Source organism: Dysidea avara, chromosome 11 (genome assembly GCF_963678975.1).
Source record: "Dysidea avara chromosome 11, odDysAvar1.4, whole genome shotgun sequence".
NCBI classification, from domain to species: domain Eukaryota; kingdom Metazoa; phylum Porifera; class Demospongiae; order Dictyoceratida; family Dysideidae; genus Dysidea; species Dysidea avara.
In genome coordinates, this window is record NC_089282.1 from 23,636,035 (window position 1) to 23,659,598 (window position 23,564).

General features: G+C 37.6%; 1 protein-coding gene across 3 annotated transcripts; it reads left to right on the top strand.

Moving 5' to 3' along the window:
* Positions 1 to 1,308: 1,308 nt before the first annotated feature.
* LOC136239526 (uncharacterized) lies at positions 1,309 to 20,355 on the top strand. Of its 3 annotated transcripts, XR_010693507.1 has the most exons (10): positions 1,311 to 1,432; positions 1,484 to 1,555; positions 9,393 to 9,701; positions 9,751 to 10,116; positions 11,376 to 11,732; positions 13,267 to 13,377; positions 13,430 to 13,543; positions 19,257 to 19,357; positions 19,669 to 19,758; positions 20,160 to 20,355. XR_010693507.1 is itself a non-coding variant. In XM_066030269.1 (9 exons), exons 1-9 carry the CDS (start codon positions 1,366 to 1,368, stop codon positions 20,205 to 20,207), a joined length of 1,545 nt encoding a protein of 514 aa, XP_065886341.1. In that variant the 5' UTR covers positions 1,312 to 1,365; the 3' UTR covers positions 20,208 to 20,355. The 3 variants fall into 3 exon arrangements, 2 of the variants coding, with proteins under 2 accessions (XP_065886342.1, XP_065886341.1); XM_066030269.1 differs by lacking the exon at positions 19,669 to 19,758 and having other exon boundaries at positions 1,312 to 1,432; XM_066030270.1 differs by lacking the exons at positions 13,267 to 13,377; positions 13,430 to 13,543; positions 19,669 to 19,758 and having other exon boundaries at positions 1,309 to 1,432.
* Positions 20,356 to 23,564: the final 3,209 nt, after the last annotated feature.

The following is a 23,564-nucleotide window of genomic DNA, read 5'->3' on the forward strand; positions in this document are numbered from 1 at the left end:
TTGAGATTATATATGTCATGCAGATAATAGCTATACATATAACTAGGGTTATGGAAAGTGAAGTTTAGATACAAAACCTTGTATCAATCAGGGTTGAAACTGAATGGGGTCATCTGGATTATCCAGTTAATCTGGGTCACATTTTGTCTGGGATTTGTATAATCATAGTACTCATAATGCAGTCTATATTGACCAGAAACCAGACTCAAAATATACCTTTATGGTGCCTTGGCAGTATTGGATAGGTATAAGCAAGTCTAAAAGTGCAGTATGATCTGAAATGTTTTCAATAGGTTTCCTATGAAATTTATAAGGAATTTTCTACTGCTTGACTGACTATACTTTATACTCGCTTACTGTATAGCAGGTAGGAGGAAAATTTTGGTGAATTTGGCAAGTAAGCATGAAATCGCCAAAATTTTACTTATAATTATTACAAGAACAGATGTTTAAAAACAAACATTCTTCATCACTTTATAACAGGTGAGTTAATATCGCTATTTGCTACAGCAGATATTCAGCCTTCCCCAAGCATTCCATCAAATAAACCCTCTGTTGATATTTTAAAATTGGTCGGGTCACTTATTTATGTCTACATGTACATGTTCCAGTCTTGATTGCTGATTCTACTCAGCACACATAACACAGGAAGGACACATCTTCCAAAAACTTTCCCATGTGTGTATACATGTATGTACATACATTAGGCCACTCCAAATAAATTCTCTGTTTCCCGTCCACCACCCCGCATCTGGTTTGCTCTAAATATTCCATTATTCTGTATTCTTCCATTATTTTCCAGTTATTCTTACATACTGACAGGCTCAGTAAAAGCCATCTTAGTTCACGTATCAATAGTGCTATCAAGTCAGCACAAACCTCACGTTCGTGTTATTTTTGCACTTATAAAGAAAGGAGCAACCTTAAGCATGTTTTTTTATGCTTGTATCAGGCAAACAGTGGCTGCCAATCTTATAATGAAATAATGGAAATAACCGCCTGCCTTCCCGCATGCAAATATGCCTACATCAAACAGAACTAAAAGCAGAACACAGAACACAATGGAATGTAAATATGAGTGGCAATTTATTTATCTAACAAGCTATTTAATGACCTCAGAAGAACCTTATGTCTCTCAGTGGAGAGCTAAGCAACCTACTTGAGTAACAGATTATCACTTGTCTGGATACTGAAATGTGACAACAATGACAACAAATTAAATTTATATAAAGAACTAGCTATGGGAAAATACCTAAAAAAGTACCTAAACGTAACCCTACAGGAAATGACAATTCTCTTACCAATTAGATCGGCGCTGGCACGAGGGAGTGTCTTGTCTAATGACTCTAGAACAAAGCGCGCTAAATGGAATTTAACGTAAAGGTGTCAGTGGTGCTGACGGCGATTTTGCTTTCAGTCAGTTTTGTCTCAGGTATTCCGGTAAAGTTGCAAATGTCAGTGATTCACTTGTGTGTGGTTCTAGCAGCGGTGTCATCATCATCGTCACAAACAGAAGTAGATTTCGGTGAGGACCTTGCGCCTGTATGTGATAACGGTGAGTGATCGCTTAATACAAGGCTGAGTATAAGGGCAAACCATATGTAGAAAGTAAAAGGCATTAGAGTATAATAGTTATGGCCTCCTGCTACCTTAAGAAGTGGCTGGGACTTTTAGGAGTACCACCTGGGTATTACCCTAGCTGCCCCAGTATTTCAGCAGTTCCCAGAGAGGTAAAGTTATAGCAGTTTGTTATTTCAGTCAAAACACAATTACTTTATGTACACAATTACTTCATGTAGAAAGTTGAGTCATTCAGATAATACGGGTTGCCTTTTATAGAGTTGTTTCAGCACGTGATCCAGGTTATGTAAATCTTGTAAAAACCCACACATCCACCATTTTGGTGCAGATACATAATACAAGCACAAACAAATCAATAGAATCAGTACATTTGAAAAGACGTGTGGAAGCATGGCATCTAAGTATGTTGAAGGCTTGGAGAAGGATCTATAGAGAGAATCTCGCTGATAAACTGACCCGTTTTGTCCAGCCTAGCGAAGGGAAGCCTTTCAACTCACATAACTTGGGAGTTCCACTCGCCACTGAAAGTGGGTGAAACACTATGTTCTTGTGTCTTATCTTGTTCTTAACACTAACTTAATACTATGGCACAGCTTGAAGCCAGGAAAGGCCTAGAGGCACAGAGCCAATTAGTGTGGTTGGATCAAAAGTTTAAGCACAAGATGACTTAGATATATGCAATTGTGTCCGCATACGTAGGTTTGTCATTCCCAGCGATGACTGAAACAAGCATCCATTGGCTTTGCAAGCAGGCCAGGGTGAAACTGGTGCCCACGTTGCATTGCTGATTAAGGCAGGAACTACAGTGTGATAGCATACGATACTTCAAACTATAGATCCATATCAAATGTTTGAACTAAAGATCCATCCCAATGGAAAGTCTAAATGGTACTGACTGAACTGCAGATAACTTAGTATATAGCAGTATTCCTTAGTACAAGGGAAAAGCATCACTTGATTATTTCTTTATTGTTTAATTGTTGCATTATCATTGTTGTTCATTTAATCACCCACAACAAATTAATATGAAATTGTTTGTACACTTGTACAACAGGCACAAAGCAAGGCATACATGTACAATGCTGGAACATCTTCACCAGGATAGTGAATGGATATGGTGTTCCAAAGTATGGGGTACTTTCAGTCCTATAACAGGATCAGTGTGAATTCTCACTTATTTGGCTATTGATGTGGTTTCTTCCACTTCTGTGGCAGATAGCTGAGTCCTGGAATGTTAATTAAAGCAACAGAATCAATGTCGAAGCCACAGTCAGCTATTACAGCATTTCCAGGGAGCAGGGTCTTTAGTATATACCACACCAGGAGTTCATGGACAAGGGAACATGTAACTCTGTACACTACCAATACTATGGGCGAAATTCAAACATGGCATCCAGTGTTACTCTGTATATAATTGGTTACATCATTCTTATTTGCAACAGGAATGCACTGAATGGGCTGTTGTTACTCCATCATCGTCTTGTGTGAATGAAGCAAAGCTGCTTCAATAGGAAGATTGTGATTCAAAGGTAGTGCTTGGAATAGTCAAGCAGAGTAATTTCGTGTGATTAGCGACCGTAGAAAGACTGTCCTGCTAATCCTGTGCTACTATTCCTCCGTTGTGCCATTGAACTTTGTTTCCATAGCTTCACTTCGTCGCAGCGGAAACATGACGTACTCAAGCATGCGCCTCCACATAATATCCCAATTAGGAAATTTTAAAAGTTACAATACATGGTAGCCATGTTTGAATTTCGTTGTTTACAGAGTTACATGCTCCCATGTCCATAGGATTCAATGTGCTCCAGACCATACTTTCAAGACCATCCAAGCTTCTATAATAAAAGGGACAGTCCCTTGTGCCAATCAGTATTTTTGTAGCATTTGTATATTTATAGTTAGACCACATACTATTATAGATGCTCATGATTGCAGGTTAGACAGGCATTCAATAAAATCTTCAAAACAAACAATAATGATTCCTGATTCCTGACATTGTGGCATTGCTTTTCTTAAACTGCGTCATTCTGACCAGTTTATCAGGTTTTGAGGTCTGAGATCCATCTGAGTTAACCACTTTGGCAATATCTTTCACACTGTAGCTTTAGAAACATTAAATTTGTATACCAAATCTTGATTAAATCTCGATTAAATCTCAGCTTCAGTATTGTTCACATATACTGTTGAAATAAAGAAAAAGGCTACAGATTTAGAGCCTGTCCACTGGCAAAGTGTTCACAACATGGTCAAATATTGCCTTCAGTAGTTGAAATTTGGAAGCGCCAAGTGTAAAATGAAACCTTTTCATACTGTCTAATGTTTCCTCATTGAATGGTGGCACTGAAAGCTACTAGGCTTTTAAAAGACTCACTGATCGTAGCATAACATTTTGATAACTCTTGAGATTTGCAGTGAATTTCTACTTCCATTTCATCTCTAACACGAATTAATTGTATGTCTCTAAGCCTTTCCTGGATTTAAACTGCCATGCCATAGTAAAAACTAGTCTGAAGAAGAAGATATAACACAAGAACTTAATTTTTCACCCACTTTCACTTGCAGAACTCCACGAGTCCGGTCAAAAGGCTCTGCTTCACTAGGCTGGGAAAAACAGGTCAGTTTATCACCAAGATTCTCCCTATAGATTCTTCTCCAAGCCTTCAGCGTACTTAGGTGTCATGCTTCTCGCTCGATGCTTCTACACGTCTTTCAAATGTACTGCTTCTATTGATTCACTCGGGCTTGCATTACGTATGTGCACCAAAATGGCTGATGCATGGGTTTTTACAAGGACTATGTAACCTGGATCACATGCTGAAACAACTTTATAGGCATGGTCTCTATAATCTTTCCAAGTTTTTGTATGTCAAAAGTGTATTATGGCCTATGGTGGTAACAAACATTTCCTTTAGTTTTAGCATGTTAGCTCTTAGTACAGCAAGAGCTATAGCTCCAGCAATATTATTCATCAGTAAGGCGATGATTCCTACCCTGCGACTTATGTATCTCAGGTTTTAGGGGGCAGTAAAAACAACCTGAAAATATTCTTCATAATACTTTACCATTACCTAGAATAAGACTATTACATACCTTAGAGTATTCCGCATCGTTTATTTAAAAAAAATTTTCTGTTGATATCTTGACCAACAATATAACTGTATGTGAAACAGAAGCAAACATTACACAGGGACACGCTCTAGAAAGACAAGCTATCTATAAGCCTATACCCTGTATCAGCACATCCAGAGATCCTCAGCTCTAGCAATTAGGTCCGCTGCTTCATCTGGGGGGTGCTAATTTACAGACACCAGCTTCAGCTTTTTTCCAATGCTCATTCGCAGTTATCGTCTTTTCCAAGGGCTCGTCCTCTTTGTATGATTTACTTATAGACATGATCTCAAGTTCTGTATTGTATAGCTTCTACTCTCTCATCTTTTGGCTTAGTTACAAACCAATCATGTTTTATGCTGACTTACCAGGAATGCACACTAGTGTATCTCCTCAGGCAACCATCTCTCCATCACTTATTATAACACCTTGCCATCCAGATTCACAACAAATCTACCACACTTTTAATTAATGTATATATCATCATTTTTTCATTATCAGTGATAGTTTCTCTTGTACGAAGTGGATATTTAGCAGGTCACCAGCTACCAGTCTGAAATTTATTTTGCTAGTAACTCGGTTACTATCAAATACACTAGGTGTATGAAGGTAAGTTGATGGTGAGTGCTAGGGTTGGCCCAGCTTTGTCGGGGCAGGCATTTTGCATTTTCTAACCCTCATTTGCCTCAAACTCACCATATAATGTAAACTTACTTTCAGTGGAAGGCATCATTGTTAAGGTTAGGGTCAGGTTCAGTTTAAATGGTTACTTCTTCACCACATCTCTTACTTCAGGATTAGATATACTCTCTGTGTAAGAACTTTACCTTGTAAGTTTTAAGTGGTGAAAAGTTGGTAGCTATGTAGCAGCACTAACATGATGGTAAAACAGAAGCATTGGGAATCAAAATATCGGTGCCCATTAGATGCTACTTCCCAAACCCCACATATACATAGTACACAAAGTCATTGCAATTTAAAATCATGACACAAAAAAGTACTAGAAAAAACAAATTGCCATGAATGGGCACCGACATTTTGACTTCTGCTTTACCATCATGTTAGTGCTACCAACTTTTGACCATTTAAAATTTACAAGGTAAAGTTCTTACACATAGAGTTGACCTAACCCTTTGACTTTACCACTTAAAAGTTATTGGATGAAGTGTATGAAGAAAACTACATGTAGCAATGAACTTTTACAATATATATGACCTTGTTCTGTAACCATGGCCACCTGTTACCCTGATATGAAAACCACTATCTCTGTGACCTTTGGGACATTAACTTCTTTTAAAAAATATATATTTATCTCACCAAATGTCCTGGTAGTCCATCTTGCTTATGATATCATAGAGGAAAGCTAATGGAAGTACTCTTACAAATATTCCATTTCAAATTTTTCTTAGATAACAGAGAAGAAGAGGAATGAAGGGTTTTTTCTCAGCTCGTCACATATTTGCACAATACCTGGTATTCATGGGTGTAGTGTGCCACGTCTTCATAGTTTAGAAACCATGTTTTCATAAAATGGGGATGTTTGTAGTAAATGTAATTGATCATCTACTGAGGATTCCACAGACCACATAATTACAGTGCATAATGACTAAGAGTTGTACTAGTGTCTAATCCTGCACTGCCTTAAAAGAAGGGTCTGGTGACATCCTCAGTACAGTTTAGGGGTAGTACCTCAGAGAAGGTTGGTCACTCATTGTCATACATGTGTGCATATCAGTTTAATTCATTCAACCCTAACACCTCTCTATCAATACGAAGTATGAATTGTACATTGTGTCATCAGTTCTTCATTCAGTCACCTCTTTGTATTGTGTGGCTAATAAGCTAAGCAAGGGTTATTACATTATTCATACTTTGTGTGACTGTAACAAGGATTTTGAACTATGGCTACAAATTCTAGGCATCATGTTTTGCTCAAATACAATTGCTATAACATCATAAGTCAGAGCCACTTTATTATAGTTAAGTACGTAGGTCCCAAACATAGCTAAGGTGTACTTCATGACATCATTGATAAGCAGTGCATGAAGTAATGGTCGGACATCCTTGGTGTTTGTCCAAGCATGTGACACTTTGGTCAGACATAATGTCCAATCATGATATACTCAGTTATGTTATAGGTAAACCCCACCACGAGAGGCGAATTGTGCTAGAGTGACTAACTTAAATACAAGTAATGTTGTTATTGCTATTAGTTAGTACCGTATAGTAAATAATTTTGGCGGTAAAAAAGTGTGATGAAACCCCTCTTTTGAAAAAAATTGGCGGAAAATAACTTTGGCGATTGAAATAACATTCGCCAAAGTTTTTACCACCAAAGTTTTTACTGTACGGTACGTAAGGATAATGACAAGTTGTCAACTCATCAGTTAAGTAGTGCATAGGTAGCTAGCATTGTTTTTGTAGCAGTACTTTTGTAGCTACTGATCTAATGACGTGTTAGCACAGGCGTGCTTCGCTATCTCCTGCAATGCCGAGAGCGACTGCATGTATTTTACTTTTTCAGTAGCAGAGGTTATCACGTATATCAAAGTATTTAGCCAAATCCATTGCGAGACGATGAACTATACGTAGCTGACATGCGAATGCCAAGCTGGTTGTAAATGCTATCCCAAGGAGTGCTTAGGGCTTACAACTGTGGGACACATTTCAAAGATCTCCAAAGTCAGCTCGATCTTTATTGCGTAGTGCAGTAGTGGTACGAGCTGACCTTCATCTCAAGTTCTAGTTACGCAATGTACTCGTGTGAACATCTAAAATAATTGGCGAAAAAAAAAACTTTGACAAATTGAACGCTATTCGTCAAATTCACCAAGGATTTTTCCCGCCAAAGTTTTTTACTATACAGTATGCACTTTAGATGGTCACTCCACTGGACTTTAAAAATCCATTATCACCTAGCAACCAAGTGGTAGTTATTATTAGTAGAATAAACAAGCCACCAAACAGGTAAACAGCGACCTTTAGGCTCCCTCCTTGTGCTTTCATCTAAACCAAACTTCACTATGTCCAATAAACAACCCACATGATCAATTTGGGTTGTCCAGACAATGGAGGTGCCTGGATAAGGGAGGTTCCACTGTAGCTACTATTCACATGAACAGCTAAAATAACCCAAAGTTCATTAAAATTGTAATTGTGAGTGTATGTCAAAAATGGTTTTAAGTAATTTTGCAGTACTAAGTTTGGAAAGAGTATACAATTTTAGCTATTGTAGCTAAAGAAACACTTCACATGCAGACCGTGTGTATCAATTACAATATTTGGACAGAATTAGAAATTACTATTTACTTCAAAACAGTATTATTTGCAGAGTATTTACACTAAAATATTAGAATATATATATTCTTGTGTGATTAAGAACTAGTCTCATCCCCGGCCACCCACGCATTCGATCACGCGAAGGTCATCTGGTGACTTCAGTCCACTTCCTTGGCCCTTGTGGAATATTGCTGCAAACTTGTTGTGCTCCTTCATGCTTACATTCAAATGAATAAACCTTCCAGCCGCTTAAAGGAGTGTTCCTTTATAAAAATCACTGGAGTGACTAATCAATGCCAATTGAAACTTGATGCACAAAAACCTTCTTAACATTTGACTTAGAAAAATAATCATCGGCAAAGAAGACCTTTAGACAACTACTAAGCTAGTTTTTCAGGTACGTATGTAATTTTTGCGGATCGACAAATTTCAGGATTTTTGTGGTCTCATTTTTGAGGATCAGTCATTGTTCACTGACGTTACCTATTAGAAATCATCAATTTTCGAGGATGAAAATTTTGCAGAAAGCTGAGCGACCGCAAAATACATGAAAATTACATACCTCGAAATTTGTATGTATACAGTAGTATATTTAAATATGAAGTAGGGATCCAAGTGATAAAAAGTAGTGAAACAAGAGGTGAACAATGATATTACAGCATAGTTCGGTGGGAAAATCCCTACTTTGGCATTGACCAAAATGATTGTTATAACATGCCAATGCAGGGATTTCCCATCAAGCTATGCTGTATACCATCATCAGGAGCTTAGGCAAGGTGCTTGCGCCTTCAGCGCTTATAAGCTCACATACCTAGGCATGCAATGGATTCATTCTCACAACAGTCATGAACTTAGGGTGGGCACGCGATAGTTTACTTCATGAACAGTTTGTAAGTTCAGTACAAATCACCAGCTATTTCATGACAAGTAAACCTTGTGTGTTCATGAAAAATTTTGAGCAGGGACGTACACAGGGAGATTTCCAGGGGGTTCCCCTTTAGAGTTTACACATACTACTGAAACACTGAGAAACTGGAATTTTAGTTTCTAGAATCTGTAATCTATCATGAAGCAGAACACATTTTAAACAAGTAATACTTTCTCACATGAAAGCAAAACTTGTAGCATTGTTCTGACCAACAATTTTGGTGAAACAATTGAGATACTCTAATAAAGCAGTCAGGCAATGTAAAATACTCTAATGTGCAGTAGCAGTCACTTAAACTGTACTGGAAACTCCTTTTCAAAATTCCTGCGTATGCCCCTGTTGAGCATGTCGCAAAGTTTTTCATGTACTCTACCATACTAATGCATTAACTTATAAATGTCTGTGTAAAAAAGTGAACTGCTGCCAACATGTGGCTCATAATACATGCCTCTATTTTTTAAATTAATATCCTAGTCCAACGTATATATTGTTACAGGAGGTCCACCTCACATTGAAAGATACAACTTCAAGCCTTCCATTTTGAAATATGCAGGAGAAAATTTAACCTTAATCACTAAGATATTCAGTGATCTTCCATTGTCCAGTGGTGACATAAAGTGGGTAGGATTTCACCGACCTTTACCCTCAACTGCTGTGGTGGATAACTACACTACTGATGGAGTACTATACAGTAGACTATCACTATATGAGTTGTCATTTGAGGATGACACTGGCAACTATACCAACATTGTTAGTAATCAGTGTGGAACCTCCTCTGTATCTGTGTACATTGATGTGAGGAAAGGTATGAGACTTGATTTGTTATGAAATCATTTCACATTATGATCCTCCAGCTCCCGTTGTGTGTAAGGAACCAGGTCGTGTGGCTGTGCCACCACAGAGTATCATGACTGTTGAAGGAGAGTTTATTGTACTTCCATGTCAGTTTATAGGAAACCTAGAGGTGTTAGGAGAATCATTGTCATCTTATTGGGAGATTGTCCCTAATGATAGACACACAAAGCCCACATATATCATGGACAATTCTACTGGCCCTTATCGTATTGCTGTTTACCAGACTTGTTTAAGTAAAGATGGGTCTTGTTGTAACTTCACTAACCAACTACTTATTTTGAAAGTTTCTACACGAATGGATGATATGAACTTTGTTTGTGTTGCTAAAATAGATGATCATGACTCATCAAGTTTTATGACAATGAGTGAGTTATTTTAAGTGTGCATGCACAATAAGTAGAAAATATCTGTTTAAAATTGTGCAAATACACAAAAACATTACCTGTGCCGCTTATATAAAGCTGGAGTGAGCGAGCAAGTTTATAAAGCGGCAAAAGGACGGTCATGTACAAAATTTTGTATGCCAAACATCATGAACTATCAGGTACACACTTCAAAGTGGACAAGCTAATTGTGTAAATGTTGTTTCTGCTTGTCCTCTATTCGTACACTAAGCAAACAATATAGCACTTTACAGTGACCAGCACTGAAGGTCTGACAGCAACATGTGCTGCACTAGACACAGAACAATAGAATTATAAAAAATATATAACCTTTACATTTTACTATGGTACGCACATCAAGAAATACATCCATACATTAGCAATATCCTAGGTCTTTGTTTTACTGATCTTCATTAACAGGCCAGTGTAGATTTGATTTGTATGTGTGTTCAATGGCGTAGCCAAGGGTGGGCCTGGGCGAGACCGCAGTGCCTGCTTGCTATATCATATCATGAACAAGAGACAAGTAGTGCATACCTTAGCAGCATGACATTTTTGTTTGTAAATCAGCAGCTAATATTGAGATAAGTTCAATAGTTTTATCACGTAACCCAAACTTTTAGGCAGGGATGAGAGGAACACGAGGAAGGAGGGAATCCAGTCTGTACTGAGTTGTGAGTAACAGCACGGATTCTTTGGTTCAGAGATCTAAGTGATAGACAAAATTCTTTGCAGTTATGCAAGTCAGTTGGAAATGATTGCAACAGGTGGCTGAATTAAGAATTAAGCCATATGATTATCTCAAGAGTCAGGCTGTATAAAGAGTTGTGTACAAGTGCAGATGAGTTAAAAGAAAACAAGACAAGGTTAGTTTTCATTTCTAGCTTCTACGTCATTCATGCAGTAGCATTAGACTAATGAAATAAGCTGCAGGAACAGCAGTGTAGCATATTATTAGCTAGCTAGATACATTTATGCACTTTTGAAACAGTTGTTAAATCAAATGTATGTAGAGTCCACTAAAGATGGACTCACATTTTGTGCTAGTTGCATGGGGTGAAATGTGTGTGTAAGTGTGCCCACCCATCCCTGAAGGCCTGGCTACGCCATCGTGTGTCTTTCTTAATAATAAATACAAATACCTCCCAGTCATCGATATATAGCTGCCTGGATTCTAGTAATCTGTGTTTGTGAAACATTTTATATTTGCAAAACAATAATTGTTGTCTTTTATAATGTAGCTGTGTTCAGTAGTCCAAGAATCAAAGGTTATAGCCAAGACAATGTATGGGCTGCAGCCAATAGTTCTATACAACTGGATTGTCACTTTACTGCCCCTACAAGGCAAGGAATTGCAAGTGTTGTCTGGAAGAAAGATGATTTTCCATTATATAATTCAGTGCACTATGCTATAAAGAATTTCTCATCGCCAGAAACCAATACTGTTTCATCGATGTTGACGATTGACATTGTTGCTGATAAAGATGAGGGTATCTACTCTTGTTACTGCCTTCTCAATAAATCAATGGTGACATCACGCCAACCTGTACTATCTGGTACCAGGCACATCCATCTACGTATTGGAGAAGAAGAAGAAAGTATGTGTTTACATATAGGAGCTATTGTTTGTCTGATATGAACAAATGCATAGCACATGAGTGGACAGGCATGGGACCATTTACTACATTTTACTTTCAAATTCACTTGTCCCCATACCACTTTTATATATATTATGGTAACCATGGTCTATTGTTAGACTGCAAACCGTACTTGTTAAATATGATTGTGGGTTGCATGTAACCATGAAGAACTTATATACTCGAAAGAGAATATAAACCTGTAAGTCAATTTCTTTCTTTGTAGCAGATTCCTTGGTGTGTGCACATCTAAATGCAAGTTTCAGTTGTCTATCACAATTGGCTTTGTTGCTGACAGCTTCATATGATGCACATCAGAATGAAATTAAACTTCACAGTAGCTGTGACCAGCAATATTGATGATGGTTATTAGAATGGACTGCAGGGTCATACGTTTAAGAGATTCAAATAATCTCAATGTATTTACATGCTCAATTGCATAACCTTTGTTGGCAAACAAAAAAATTGTGAGGGACAGCTGTCACTGACAAAGAAAGTGTCCATAATGTTATGGCAGTGTGGCAGTACACAAAAATTTGGAAGTTTCAACTAGAGTAGGGACCATAGCACATTGATAAAAAGTACTGAAACAAGTTGGAGTAGTCCATGATATTAAATCACAGTAAAACAATAAGAAGTGTTATATCCCTACTGTGCATTATAGCACAATAGGGATATAACACTTCTTATTGTTTTACTATCATGGACTACTCCAACTTGTTTCAGTACTTTTTATCAATGTGCCATGGTCCCTACTCTAGTTGAAACTTCCAAATTTTTGTGTACTTCTTTGTTAACTTTTTAATAAAAATTATTATGACTAGTGAACCCATGCATACTGCATCAAAAAAGAAATGACGCTGTGCGTCCCAGCTATCAATTATCATCTGAAAAGTGAAGTATCCATTGTCAGCTATGTTCAACCCATTACACAGCATTATGAATCAAAAACTGTTCAAAAAGTACCTCTGCAATCAAAGTAGCCACTATGAAAAATACGGACGATTTCCAAGCCATCACGCGCTACCGCCAAATCGACACCTTTCACTGTCATCAAAAATGAATGGAACACAAAGGAGGACACTGGTAAGTCCATGAAGAATGCATTGTATGTGCTGCAGTATGCCAAAAGGCTGAAGCGACATCAAACAGTGAAAAAATCAAGCCCGTAACCCCGTTATCGAGTTACGCTTGTTGAAAGCATCAGTCAGTTAGTTACTCAGTCAGTAGAAAATTCTGTTCAATTAATGTTTTTTTTTTAATTCGGTAGCAACTTGTTGAAAGCATTTCGAATCGATCTGAAGGCTTGCTTGGGTTTAGTTCTACCTAACCAATACTGCTTCATCGTTGTCAGGGAAAAGTGAGGCTGGTTTTTGGTAATGTTTTTCATGGGCCACGCCCAAACCTTTGTAGTCCCTACTATACAGCACTATCATGAGTTTTTTTTTTAGGTATTATAAACACTTGTGGTGTTTACTAATGTATTTATTTACAGGGAGCAGTGGTGACTTTGTTACCAAAACACTGATAATTTGTGGCATCATTTTGACTGTTTTTATTGTCATCAGTACTGTTACTACAATTTTTGCCTGTTGGATATGGAAGAGTGAGGAAATGTTATTTACACCTTTAGCATATAGCTTTTTCTTGACCAACAGAAAGGAATCGTGACAAGCAACAGCTACATGAACGTCATCCATTGCTTAATGGTCGTCACAACAGTGATGATAATGTTCTGCTGGGAACAGCTGATCAATCCAGTCGGTATCCAGGTACGGGGGGGATAGTTCATTTCCTATGACCATAGTATGCTATAGAAATGTATATAATATATTACTTATTTGTGGTGCATTATAATGCATCACATGATTACTCACTTTTTAAATCCAGGCACACACCGTGTTGTTTTCCAAAAAAAACAAAACATGTGTGTTTGTTTGTTGTATATTTGTTTCTTTTCTGCATCCATGTGAGTAAAATGATAGATGAAAGCCCAGTCTAAACATTTGCTTTGAGGCAGTTTATTTCTGCCAGTTTGGAATACAGGTAGATCAAGTTCCTGAATAAGTTGTGAAGACCTTTCCAATGGGCTATATGGGCATAAAACAGCCAAAGTGGTGTATTTAGCTTCATAGACTACCAGGAATTTATTTGAAGTAAGGGACGTATTCCCATACTTATGCAAACGGAAATGGAAGAGTAGCCTCTAGGCTTTCTCTAGAGTCAGAATTTGACTAAGAAACATGATAGGCTGGCTATAAAACAATTGAGAAGATACTTCTGTGCATAATTTGTGGTTTGTTGATCTACGCACTTACACTTCCATAGCAGTATATAGCAACATAATTGATGAATTACAGAATTCATTAATTACTAAATACATTGAATTCCAATTTGGCAAAATGTAATTGGCTTCCTAGATAAATAGTAGCATAGCATTTATTTAACATGGCTGCAAGGGATTTGCTGATATATACACCCAAAGCCCAAGGGCACACCCCAATGGCTGCGGTTGTGTAATATCAGCAAATACCAAGCAGCCATGGTATAAGTGATATATATCACTTGGGACGCACTCACCTAATAGGTGAAAGAACTAACGAGAACTCACCCCGTTTGTTTTACACAGTAGCACCTGAAGATCGATTGTGGTTTTGATAACGTGGGCTAATAGCCGCCAGAACGTTACCCATACGTTAAACGTCATTAATATGTTACTATGCTTCAACACGTAATGTTAGAAAATTTGTGATTGTGGGATGGAGTTTATATTGTTATCATTTTTGTACTAAGTTAACCCAACTAACTTTGCTATTGGGACAGTAAGTTTATATAAGTTATGTACTTAGGACTGTAAGTTACTAACCTATTTCAGCGTAGCAGTAGTAGTTTTGCCTCTGTTCAAAGGCAGATACACGGTGGGTAGAAATACGTATCCACAATCGCCCAAACAATTATTTGTGCCTTCATTATCCTTTACTAACAACCAACTAGTCTATCTTAGCGAATATACTCAGCTTATTAATCACTACAAAAACGAGTCCCACAATACATTCTATTAGAGTAGTTGGACAGAACTCTGTATATAAATGAATGGACTTCATTTATCCGAATGCATTCACTTATCTGAACACTTTTGACACACAGATGTTCAGATGATGGAGGTCCTACTGTACAACATTATCAATTTATTGTAAATATATTTATTTTATTCTATAGATCTTTGCTTTTGCTGTCTTGTTGGCATCTAGCAGGTATCTCAACCCCGATGTGTCTCATGTAATAGTAAATGTGTTTGAATTGTTCGGATAACTGAAGCCCTTATAGCTCTGTTGAAATACTCTAATAGAGCATACACCTGTACTCAAAATAAGTCATTTCCATTTTTGAGGGTACAGATAAACAAGAGTGAGATAACTGAGGGTCTACTGTACTTTGTTGGTTATGTAATACAAATAAGGATTTTTAATCTGCAACAACTCCATAAACAAAATTGATTTCTTATTAACTTATGGTTACCGTGGAACCATAAACCACAAATAAATGCATAAGGTATCTTCTCAATGGTTAATTTTTTTTGTAGTTTGTTCATTGTGTTATCTACCAAAAAGCTCTATAGGTGTATATAGTGCTGTTGTGATATAGACCAATTGTGCTACCATGGATAATCTATGCATTCCTAATGGATCGGAAATTCCCATTAAATTATTTACCCATCCTAGTTATGGTGGGCCAATACATTCGGAAATTTGTTGAAATATACTGGGTGGCTGTTTGGCTGTCTCTCGCTTGGTTGAAGGCTAGTTTGAAGGCATGGACATTCCTTTTACATTGTTTATCGTGTTGCATTGTGTACTGGACAAGAATACACAGCATGTCTGTGGACATTGGTTGGTAACAATGGCAGGTACACATCAGCTAATATTTTAGCAGCAGTACTATTAGCCAAATGCTTGTCACCGCAATTGTACAACCAAAGAAATTTGGGATACATTGAAATAAATTTTATGTTACAGTACTGCTCAGCTTGAGCTAAACAATTGCACAAAGTAGTACCTGTTTTTTGTAAGTTTTGTCGAAACAGTGGAAATATACAGCGAAGCAGTGAATATCTAGCTAGCCTGCTACACTACCTGCTACAAGTGGTGTAAACTGCAGCAAAGAAACAACACTGTACTTCCTGTTTCTTCAGGAAATTTGTACAACCATTTTGAAACACTATATTTCACTTTTAAATTTGAAGTTTCTTATGCTGTTGTTTACTACTCACTATTGTCCCTACCCAGTACAGCCTCCAATTAGTGTAGGTGGTAACTAACCAACAAAAAGTAATTTGCTGGTTACAAGAACAGTGAAATCTTCCAACTATAGAGGCCAAAAAGTTTACGCACACTGATACGAGGATGGCCCATGACGTCGCTATGTAAATAGTACAGCCATTTCCAATCCACGTGTCATATGTTATCTATGGTGCTACATACTTCCTAATACCAGGTGCCATGCAACTAACTAGCTCAATGAACTAACTATGCATTCATATTCATCTCATCCTTCAGTTAATTAAATTACTGTAATTTCAGATTTTATAATTCATGAGATACTTTGTAATTCTCTAATTAAGTTGCTATGCATTGTTAAAGAAGCACTTATCAAACAAGCCAACATAGTACACACAGAAGTATCTTCTCAACTGTTTTATAATTTTTCTATCTTCATTTTTTCTGCAAATTTGCCAAAGCCTCGACACTGCTATTCATTTGTGCCCCTTTTTAAGTCAGAAGAGACGTACATGTTTCCTGATAACCTACAGACTCTGCTACGGTGTTTTTCAGTTGGCAAACGCCTGAAAATCCCAAGAGGAAGGCTGCATACTAAGTTTGTAGAGAATTGCTACACCCTTATTTCAAACTGGGAAATAAAACCACCTTCAAGCCAAAGCTTACCTGTGCAGAAGAATAATACAGGCTTTATTTAGCCTTTATTCATGCTTTTCCTTTAATTGTTTTGCTCACATGGGTGCATACGGACAAACATAGATAGCTACATAGGTATACACACATACGGTTTTACAAAAACAATTCCAATAAACCAAGTGCACACTCACAGGTGGCCAAAGACCGGCTGTGGGCATGCATTATATCACATATCACCAAGGTTTACATCACAATTACATATATCATGATATAGAAGAAACGTATCATTTGTATGGCAAAGTTCCTAATTTAAACCATTACCATGTGTCTGGCCTCCCCAGCATCATTACGCCACTCAGCAAACTAGTACAACCATAGTGTTAGCACTGATACATACAAGTGGGGGACACACACACACACACACACACACACACACACACACACACACACACACACACACACACGCACACACACACACACTTTTAACTTGAATGGATGTAGCCTAATTCAGTTTTTAATCATTAAACACTCTATAGCCCATTGGGGAAAGCTTTATATTTCTATCTGGCAAGACCTGTGTGGAGGTTTAACGTAGGCTATAATATACAACCTTGATTTCTCCTGTAGGTGACTAGCTTAGACAGGACATTTTGCTTCTACTGTAATCATGAACCACGATAGTGGGTTCATAATAAGGATCGCCCATGTTTTTTGCAAAAACTCTAATAGAACGTACGCCTAAAAACCGCCTTGGAAAGCATCCTTCAACTCAAAACCACCCTCTGGTGGTTATTTGCAATGAGTATTAGTCCACTAGTAAGTATCAAGTGAAAAGAAAACAGTATGTGTATTTGGAACAAAACTGAAATTTGCCGTTTTGTTCATATTATTATTATTATTCTTATTATTATTATTCATAATTTTATTTTGTTTCACTCATGTACAGCAAAAGTTATCCACTTTTTCGTCCTAAAAACTATATAGCCATGCTTACTGAGTCCTTCCGCGTGTCCATGACCTATTAATAAGCCCGTATTCCACAGATCGCCAACCACCCTACACCTCAAAAATTTTCAAAGTTCTCTTCGCCATTACACTATTGGCAGCAGCTCTGTATACTAAAGAAGCCGTATAATAATAAAATTACAGGATTCCATTGTGTGAGCTTCCAAGTACTCAACAGCACTTCTTAGACTTAGAAGATCACGCATAGCGTCTCTGCGTGGTGAGTATAGTCTACTTCTTCCTGTAAGCGCACGGTCGCAATTCGCTACGAGCGACCATACAAGCGCTCTCTCAGAGACATAACTGAAGAAGTGATAGCGCTGACACCAGAGATTATTCATTGTTATGAATATAGTTTCTATAAACCATACTTCCTTTCCATGTAAAGCCTAAAGTTGGGTGGAGTCAGTATTTGTGTTAATTAAAATATTGGTGAGTGTCATAATTGTCTGACCACATTGTGTAAACAACATGGCTTCATGCTGTTGACAACCCATGGTTTACAATAGGCATTGCAGCTATACACAGTACCTGACTGTTGTTATGAATGATGTGTGTGCATGCACATTAGCTTCAGACCTTCAGTGCTGGTCACTGTAAAGTGTTAATAACACATAACGTTTATGGGAAGTCATGCATTCATATACATTTCAACATAGATTTCTTCACTGTGGTATACTCAATGAATACAATACTCACATGAACAACAAACTCTAGCTACACAAACTATATTGTACGTAGCATTATATTATCATTTATACTACTGTGCACCAGTGAGCCAATGTTGTAGTCCATGCACCCATGGAAAATCTGTATATGATTCTTCTATTGTGTACGGTCTTGGCTGAAATAATAAATGCACAGCCACTGACTATTTTAACTTATAATTATATGCTTGTCAGAGTTCCATGTCTTCAATTGTCTTATGACAGGTAGCTATAGCTCAGTATCATACCATTTGGTGTGTGTATATTCATGAACACTGTATTAGGATGCTAATGTGAGTAAGAGACTAGAGTCCTGACACATGTAGTAAGACAAGTTAGACAACAGCTGTACACTGTTGTGTGTAATGTATAGTCTCGTCCACAGCCAAGAGCAGTCAGGTAAATACTCTAATAATGCAGTCAAGTGTGTCTGATAACAACAAAGCTTACACTGAACTTGACAGCCACTAATTGTAAACTGCTCTACGTATATCTACAACAATCATCATTATCAGTAAAACAAATCCATTACTGGGTTAATAAAAAGTACACAAACTAGATGAATAAAAATCGGAAATTTTAAAATGGGAATAGGGATCGCTTAAAAAGCCACCAAACAAGAAGGGATTGCTGGGGTGGTAATGTAAACCACAAATCCCTATTTTGACTCATTTCAAAATGACTCAGGAGAGGATGTAACTAAATATTTATGACAGAGTCAAAATAGGGATTTGTGGTTTACATTACCACCCCAGCGATCCCTTCTTGTTTCGTGGCTTTTTTAGCGATCCCTATTCCCATTTTAAAATTTCCAATTTTTATTCATCTAGTAATGAAATGTTTGTTGCAATGTATTGTAGGTGAAGACCTGATTCAAAGGGATGAAGAAGATTCAACTGAACGAGTTGAACCACCATTGTTTAATCGTGATGCAATTCTAGGACCAGGGCAAATTCAAAATGTGAGTGTGTGTGTGTAGTGTGTGTGCATGCGTGCATGTGTGCATGTTTGTGAGTGAATGAGAGAGAGAGCTCTTAATTCCTCAATATTGTAAAAAGAGTTGCTTGGACAGAGATAAACCTCGCTGCTTAGGGTGGAGACACTAGCACAGGTACATAGTGCACAATACCATTTTGAGGATGTGGCACAAAAAGTGTTGTTGTACCCAAATATATAGTGCCATACTAATTGATAGTAAGGTACTTCATTCTTGGATGCTATAAGTGAATGTTCTATTAGAGTATTTGCTAACAGGTGTTTGCTCTATTGCAGTAAATCAGGGGAGGTTAACCAGGGCTCATCAAGAGAGGTGCACCAGGGTAGATAATATGGAGCAAGGGTGCAGCCCCCCAGAAGCTAAAGGTATTTTGTATGTTTCAGGACTAAAATATTTATGTAGAGCAGTTTATACAAAATATTACTAATAAATTATGTTTTATAAGTGGTCTGCATTGATCAAGAGTTGTAGGGGTCAGTGACAGTCATAAGTAACTCAGTGAGTAGTTCAGTTATGCACTTAAAAGAATGGCAAGGACCATGTGCATTTTTTTGCATAGTATTCCTAGCAAGCTAAATGTGTGTATGGGATGGTGCTACAGATGCATAGTTGTTGTTTTTTTTTGGGGGGGGGGGGGGGGGGATAAATTCACTCACCTAAATATCTTTATGATCAAACTCCTTTTTGAGCATGTGAAATTTTAGTAGGCCTGTAATAGATCCTTTTAATTTTAGGTTCACTAGTTATATTATTTGTGTCTTTACAGGGACCTGCTGTCAATCTGGTGGTTCACCAACCAACCGACAATCAGTGATGATATGGTATTTGTTAATTGAGCAATATTTATATGAAGAATAGTGCTATTTTGGTATTTTAACGTTCCAGTGCAACAGTATATATGACATTGAACACATTGTATAAATTGTCACTATTCAAATTCATTTCATCATTTGATAATAAGAGGATTGTGTTCTTGTATATTTAGCTATATACATACCAAGATATAAATAAAGCCACAGTACTATGCTTGAGCCTACATACAGAACCTGCGATACTAAAACCACCATTCCAAAATTAATATTGAAATATAGTCTCACATAGCCAGACCTTCTATGCGCTAGGTGCATATCGATTTTAGATTATAAACACTGGTGCTTATCTAAAAAGCAATAAGCGCCTGGTGCATAGAAGGTCTGGCTAGCTATGCGAGACTACATGTAGTGGTGGTTAAAAGTAAGATTGATAGATGAAAATTTCAAGGGACTAAATCTCTGCGACTTTCACAAGTGATGAAAGCATCAAAAAAATAAATATCACTGTTGCTTGTGGCAGCAGCAAAATAAATTTGTTTGTGAATAAACCAATCGAAGATTTCTTTTTAGACATTTTTCGTCCCTTAAAATTTTCACCTGTATGGTAAGTGGATACATTTCAACCTGACCTTGTTTCTCAGTATTGTACAGTTTCAAGGGTACTGGACTACAGGTATTACATTAATACCTATATACATATAGTAGTTACCAAGTTATCAGTTAAATACCAAAATAAAAGGTTATAGGCAATGACACAGAGATTTACCAGGGATAATACACTAACACAGTCCATATAGTAGGTGTACTGTGTGAAAGCATTAAATCTATCTAGTCTCATTGTTCACTCAAGTACACATTCACTGACACTAATTGATCATCAACTTCAACACTAGGCAGTTAAAATGGATAATTCATCATAATATACATTGTAACATTGCTAATATCTATGCCTAAGCACTTGTAACCCTAGGTCCTATGCCTAATGTTTCAGAGGTGGCCATCTAAAACTAAAGTGTTTGTCAGATCTATGTGTTCCACTTTTTTAGCTATCTACATGACCATAATTGTGTGTAGCCATATACAATTTCCTTATTAGTGCACACCCTGCCAGTATTGAACACGTGCATGTAATGTTGACATTTTGGCTGAGCTGTAGTGTCACATACACAAGCAAGGCTTCCTTTCTTGCTTTTACTGCTTCTACTTTGTGATACTTCACTATTTTATAGTGCATGTTTTGTTAGTTAAAAGTAGGATGATGTGATGAGAGCTAAACCAACAATTGAAAAGTTTGGGATGGCAATATACAGTGGAACCTCTCTTAACACACTCCCCAAATTATGGACACAATAGAAAAAACCTCCATAATAAAGACGTCCCAACAAGTTTGATCAATACATTTTTACCTCTGAAAGAGGAAAACCTCCATATTATTATAGCAAAATGTGGCCACAAAATCTGGGTCCCAAAATGTCCACAATAGAGAGGTTCCACGTGCACTGTAGTGATAAAAGTGCATGCCATTCTGTAACAGCATGTTTTGCTTGAGCACATGTATAGCTCTATATACACGCTACTAGTTTGGTTTGATACAAACAAGGGTGATCCTTTGATGATGGGCCCCATGCTTAAGGCGTCTGGTTTGAGACACAGGATGGATGGAAGTGCCATCTTTATCACTACTGATGGAGCACTATACAGTAGACTATCACTATATGAGTTGTCATTATTTTTAAGATGACAGTGGCAACTATATATACCAACATTGTTAGTAATCAGTGTGGAACCTCCTCTGTATCTGTGTACATTGATGTGAGGAAAGGCAGGTGACTTGATTTGTTATGAAGTCACTTTACACCTTGTCTTTCAGCTCCTATTGTGTGTAATGATCCAGGCATATTGGTCTCACCACAACGCAATCTTATGACAGTGAAAGGAGAATCTATTATGCTCTCCTGTCAATTTAGAGGGAACTTAAAAACTTTAGATGCTTCTCTCACAAACTATTGGAGTATCACACCTTATGGTCAGACTAGTAAGGAAACTTTCATAATTTCTATGTTAGTGAATAAAACCTATGACAAAATCAGTTAAGTACAGTTTGAATGCAGAGAAGATCTCAGATCCCAGCTGTTGTGGCTCCTCTGGCGCATGCCTAGATTGCATATTGCTGGGGATCAAGTCACCACTAGGTCTGGGATTTTTTCTGCATTCTTCCCATTTCAGTTACATGTTTAATTTCTGACTCCCTGTACACATGTATTCACAGGTGTTAAGCCTTCTCACAGGTCCCTAGTGCATGGGATAGCATTCACAGAGGAAACGTCACGCAATAATAATTATTGTGCTACCACCCTAGTTATAAACCAGTGTTAGCTAAATTTGGAATTGTCATTCCCTGTAGGGTTACATATAGGTACTTTCTCAGGTTTTTCCCTATGTCTATGGCTAGCTACATATCTCTTGGTCAGTTCTTTTGTATAAATTTAATTTACTATCATTGTTGTCACATTTCATTACCCAGACAAATGATAATCTATTACTCGAGTAGGTTGTTTAGCTAGCTGGGAGACAATATATAGGTTCTTCTGGAGTCATTTCTACCTAAGGAAATAGTTTCCACAAACATTGTTGCATCCTTCAAGGAAAAGCTTGACAAGTACTGGGACAGTACAGGCTGCATGGATATGAACAAAGGCTTACAGCCTAATAACATTTTATTGTACTCTTGTACGTGTATCCATTATGCTAATAATTATACAACTAAGTAGTAAGAATAATACGAAACGCGGTTAAAATTACGTCATTAATAATGAATGAAATGGAGGTTAATAGCTTAACTGTGGTTAGCACAAAAAGAATCACGCATGCCTCCAGCCAGTTACGCACGTGATGCAGAAGGCGCCATTTGTTGGCTCGTGTGATCGAACTTCAACTCGTCGTGCGTAAAAGTGCGAGACGGAGGGCAATGATACTTCATCTCTACCTCAAACGGAATGATATCGTGATGAATAATAGGGTATCAACTTCTACTTTTACCCCGCGAACCACAGTGATAACCGTCAGAATGTGACCAGGAAGATTCTCAAGAAAGTTTCCGGCACTAGTTTGATCAATAGTGCTCTAGCCGCGGTGGCACACACAGATCACAACTGATTGTATCGGTAGATGCTCCAGTATTGTCTCGCCGAGTGAGTTATCACCTACCACCGGAAGTCCCCACTAACCAGTCATCGATTTTATACTCATTCTCCTCCCTTCACACAGGAAGGGAGTGAAATATAGTACATCCTGGAGGTAGGCGTAGAGGGTACCTGGCCTTTTTAGGGTAAGGTTGCTGGAATTTTCTTTTGAAAGGA

What these genes read in the sequence shown, in the direction of transcription:
- LOC136239526 (XM_066030269.1), top strand. Translation starts at nt 1,366, where the DNA reads ATGGAATTTAACGTAAAGGTGTCAGTGGTGCTGACGGCGATTTTGCTT. An exon ending in GTACATTGATGTGAGGAAAG is followed by an intron (nt 9,702 to 9,750) that starts GTATGAGACTTG and finishes ATGATCCTCCAG; the next exon opens with CTCCCGTTGTGTGTAAGGAA. An exon ending in TATTGGAGAAGAAGAAGAAA is followed by an intron (nt 11,733 to 13,266) that starts GTATGTGTTTAC and finishes ATTTATTTACAG; the next exon opens with GGAGCAGTGGTGACTTTGTT.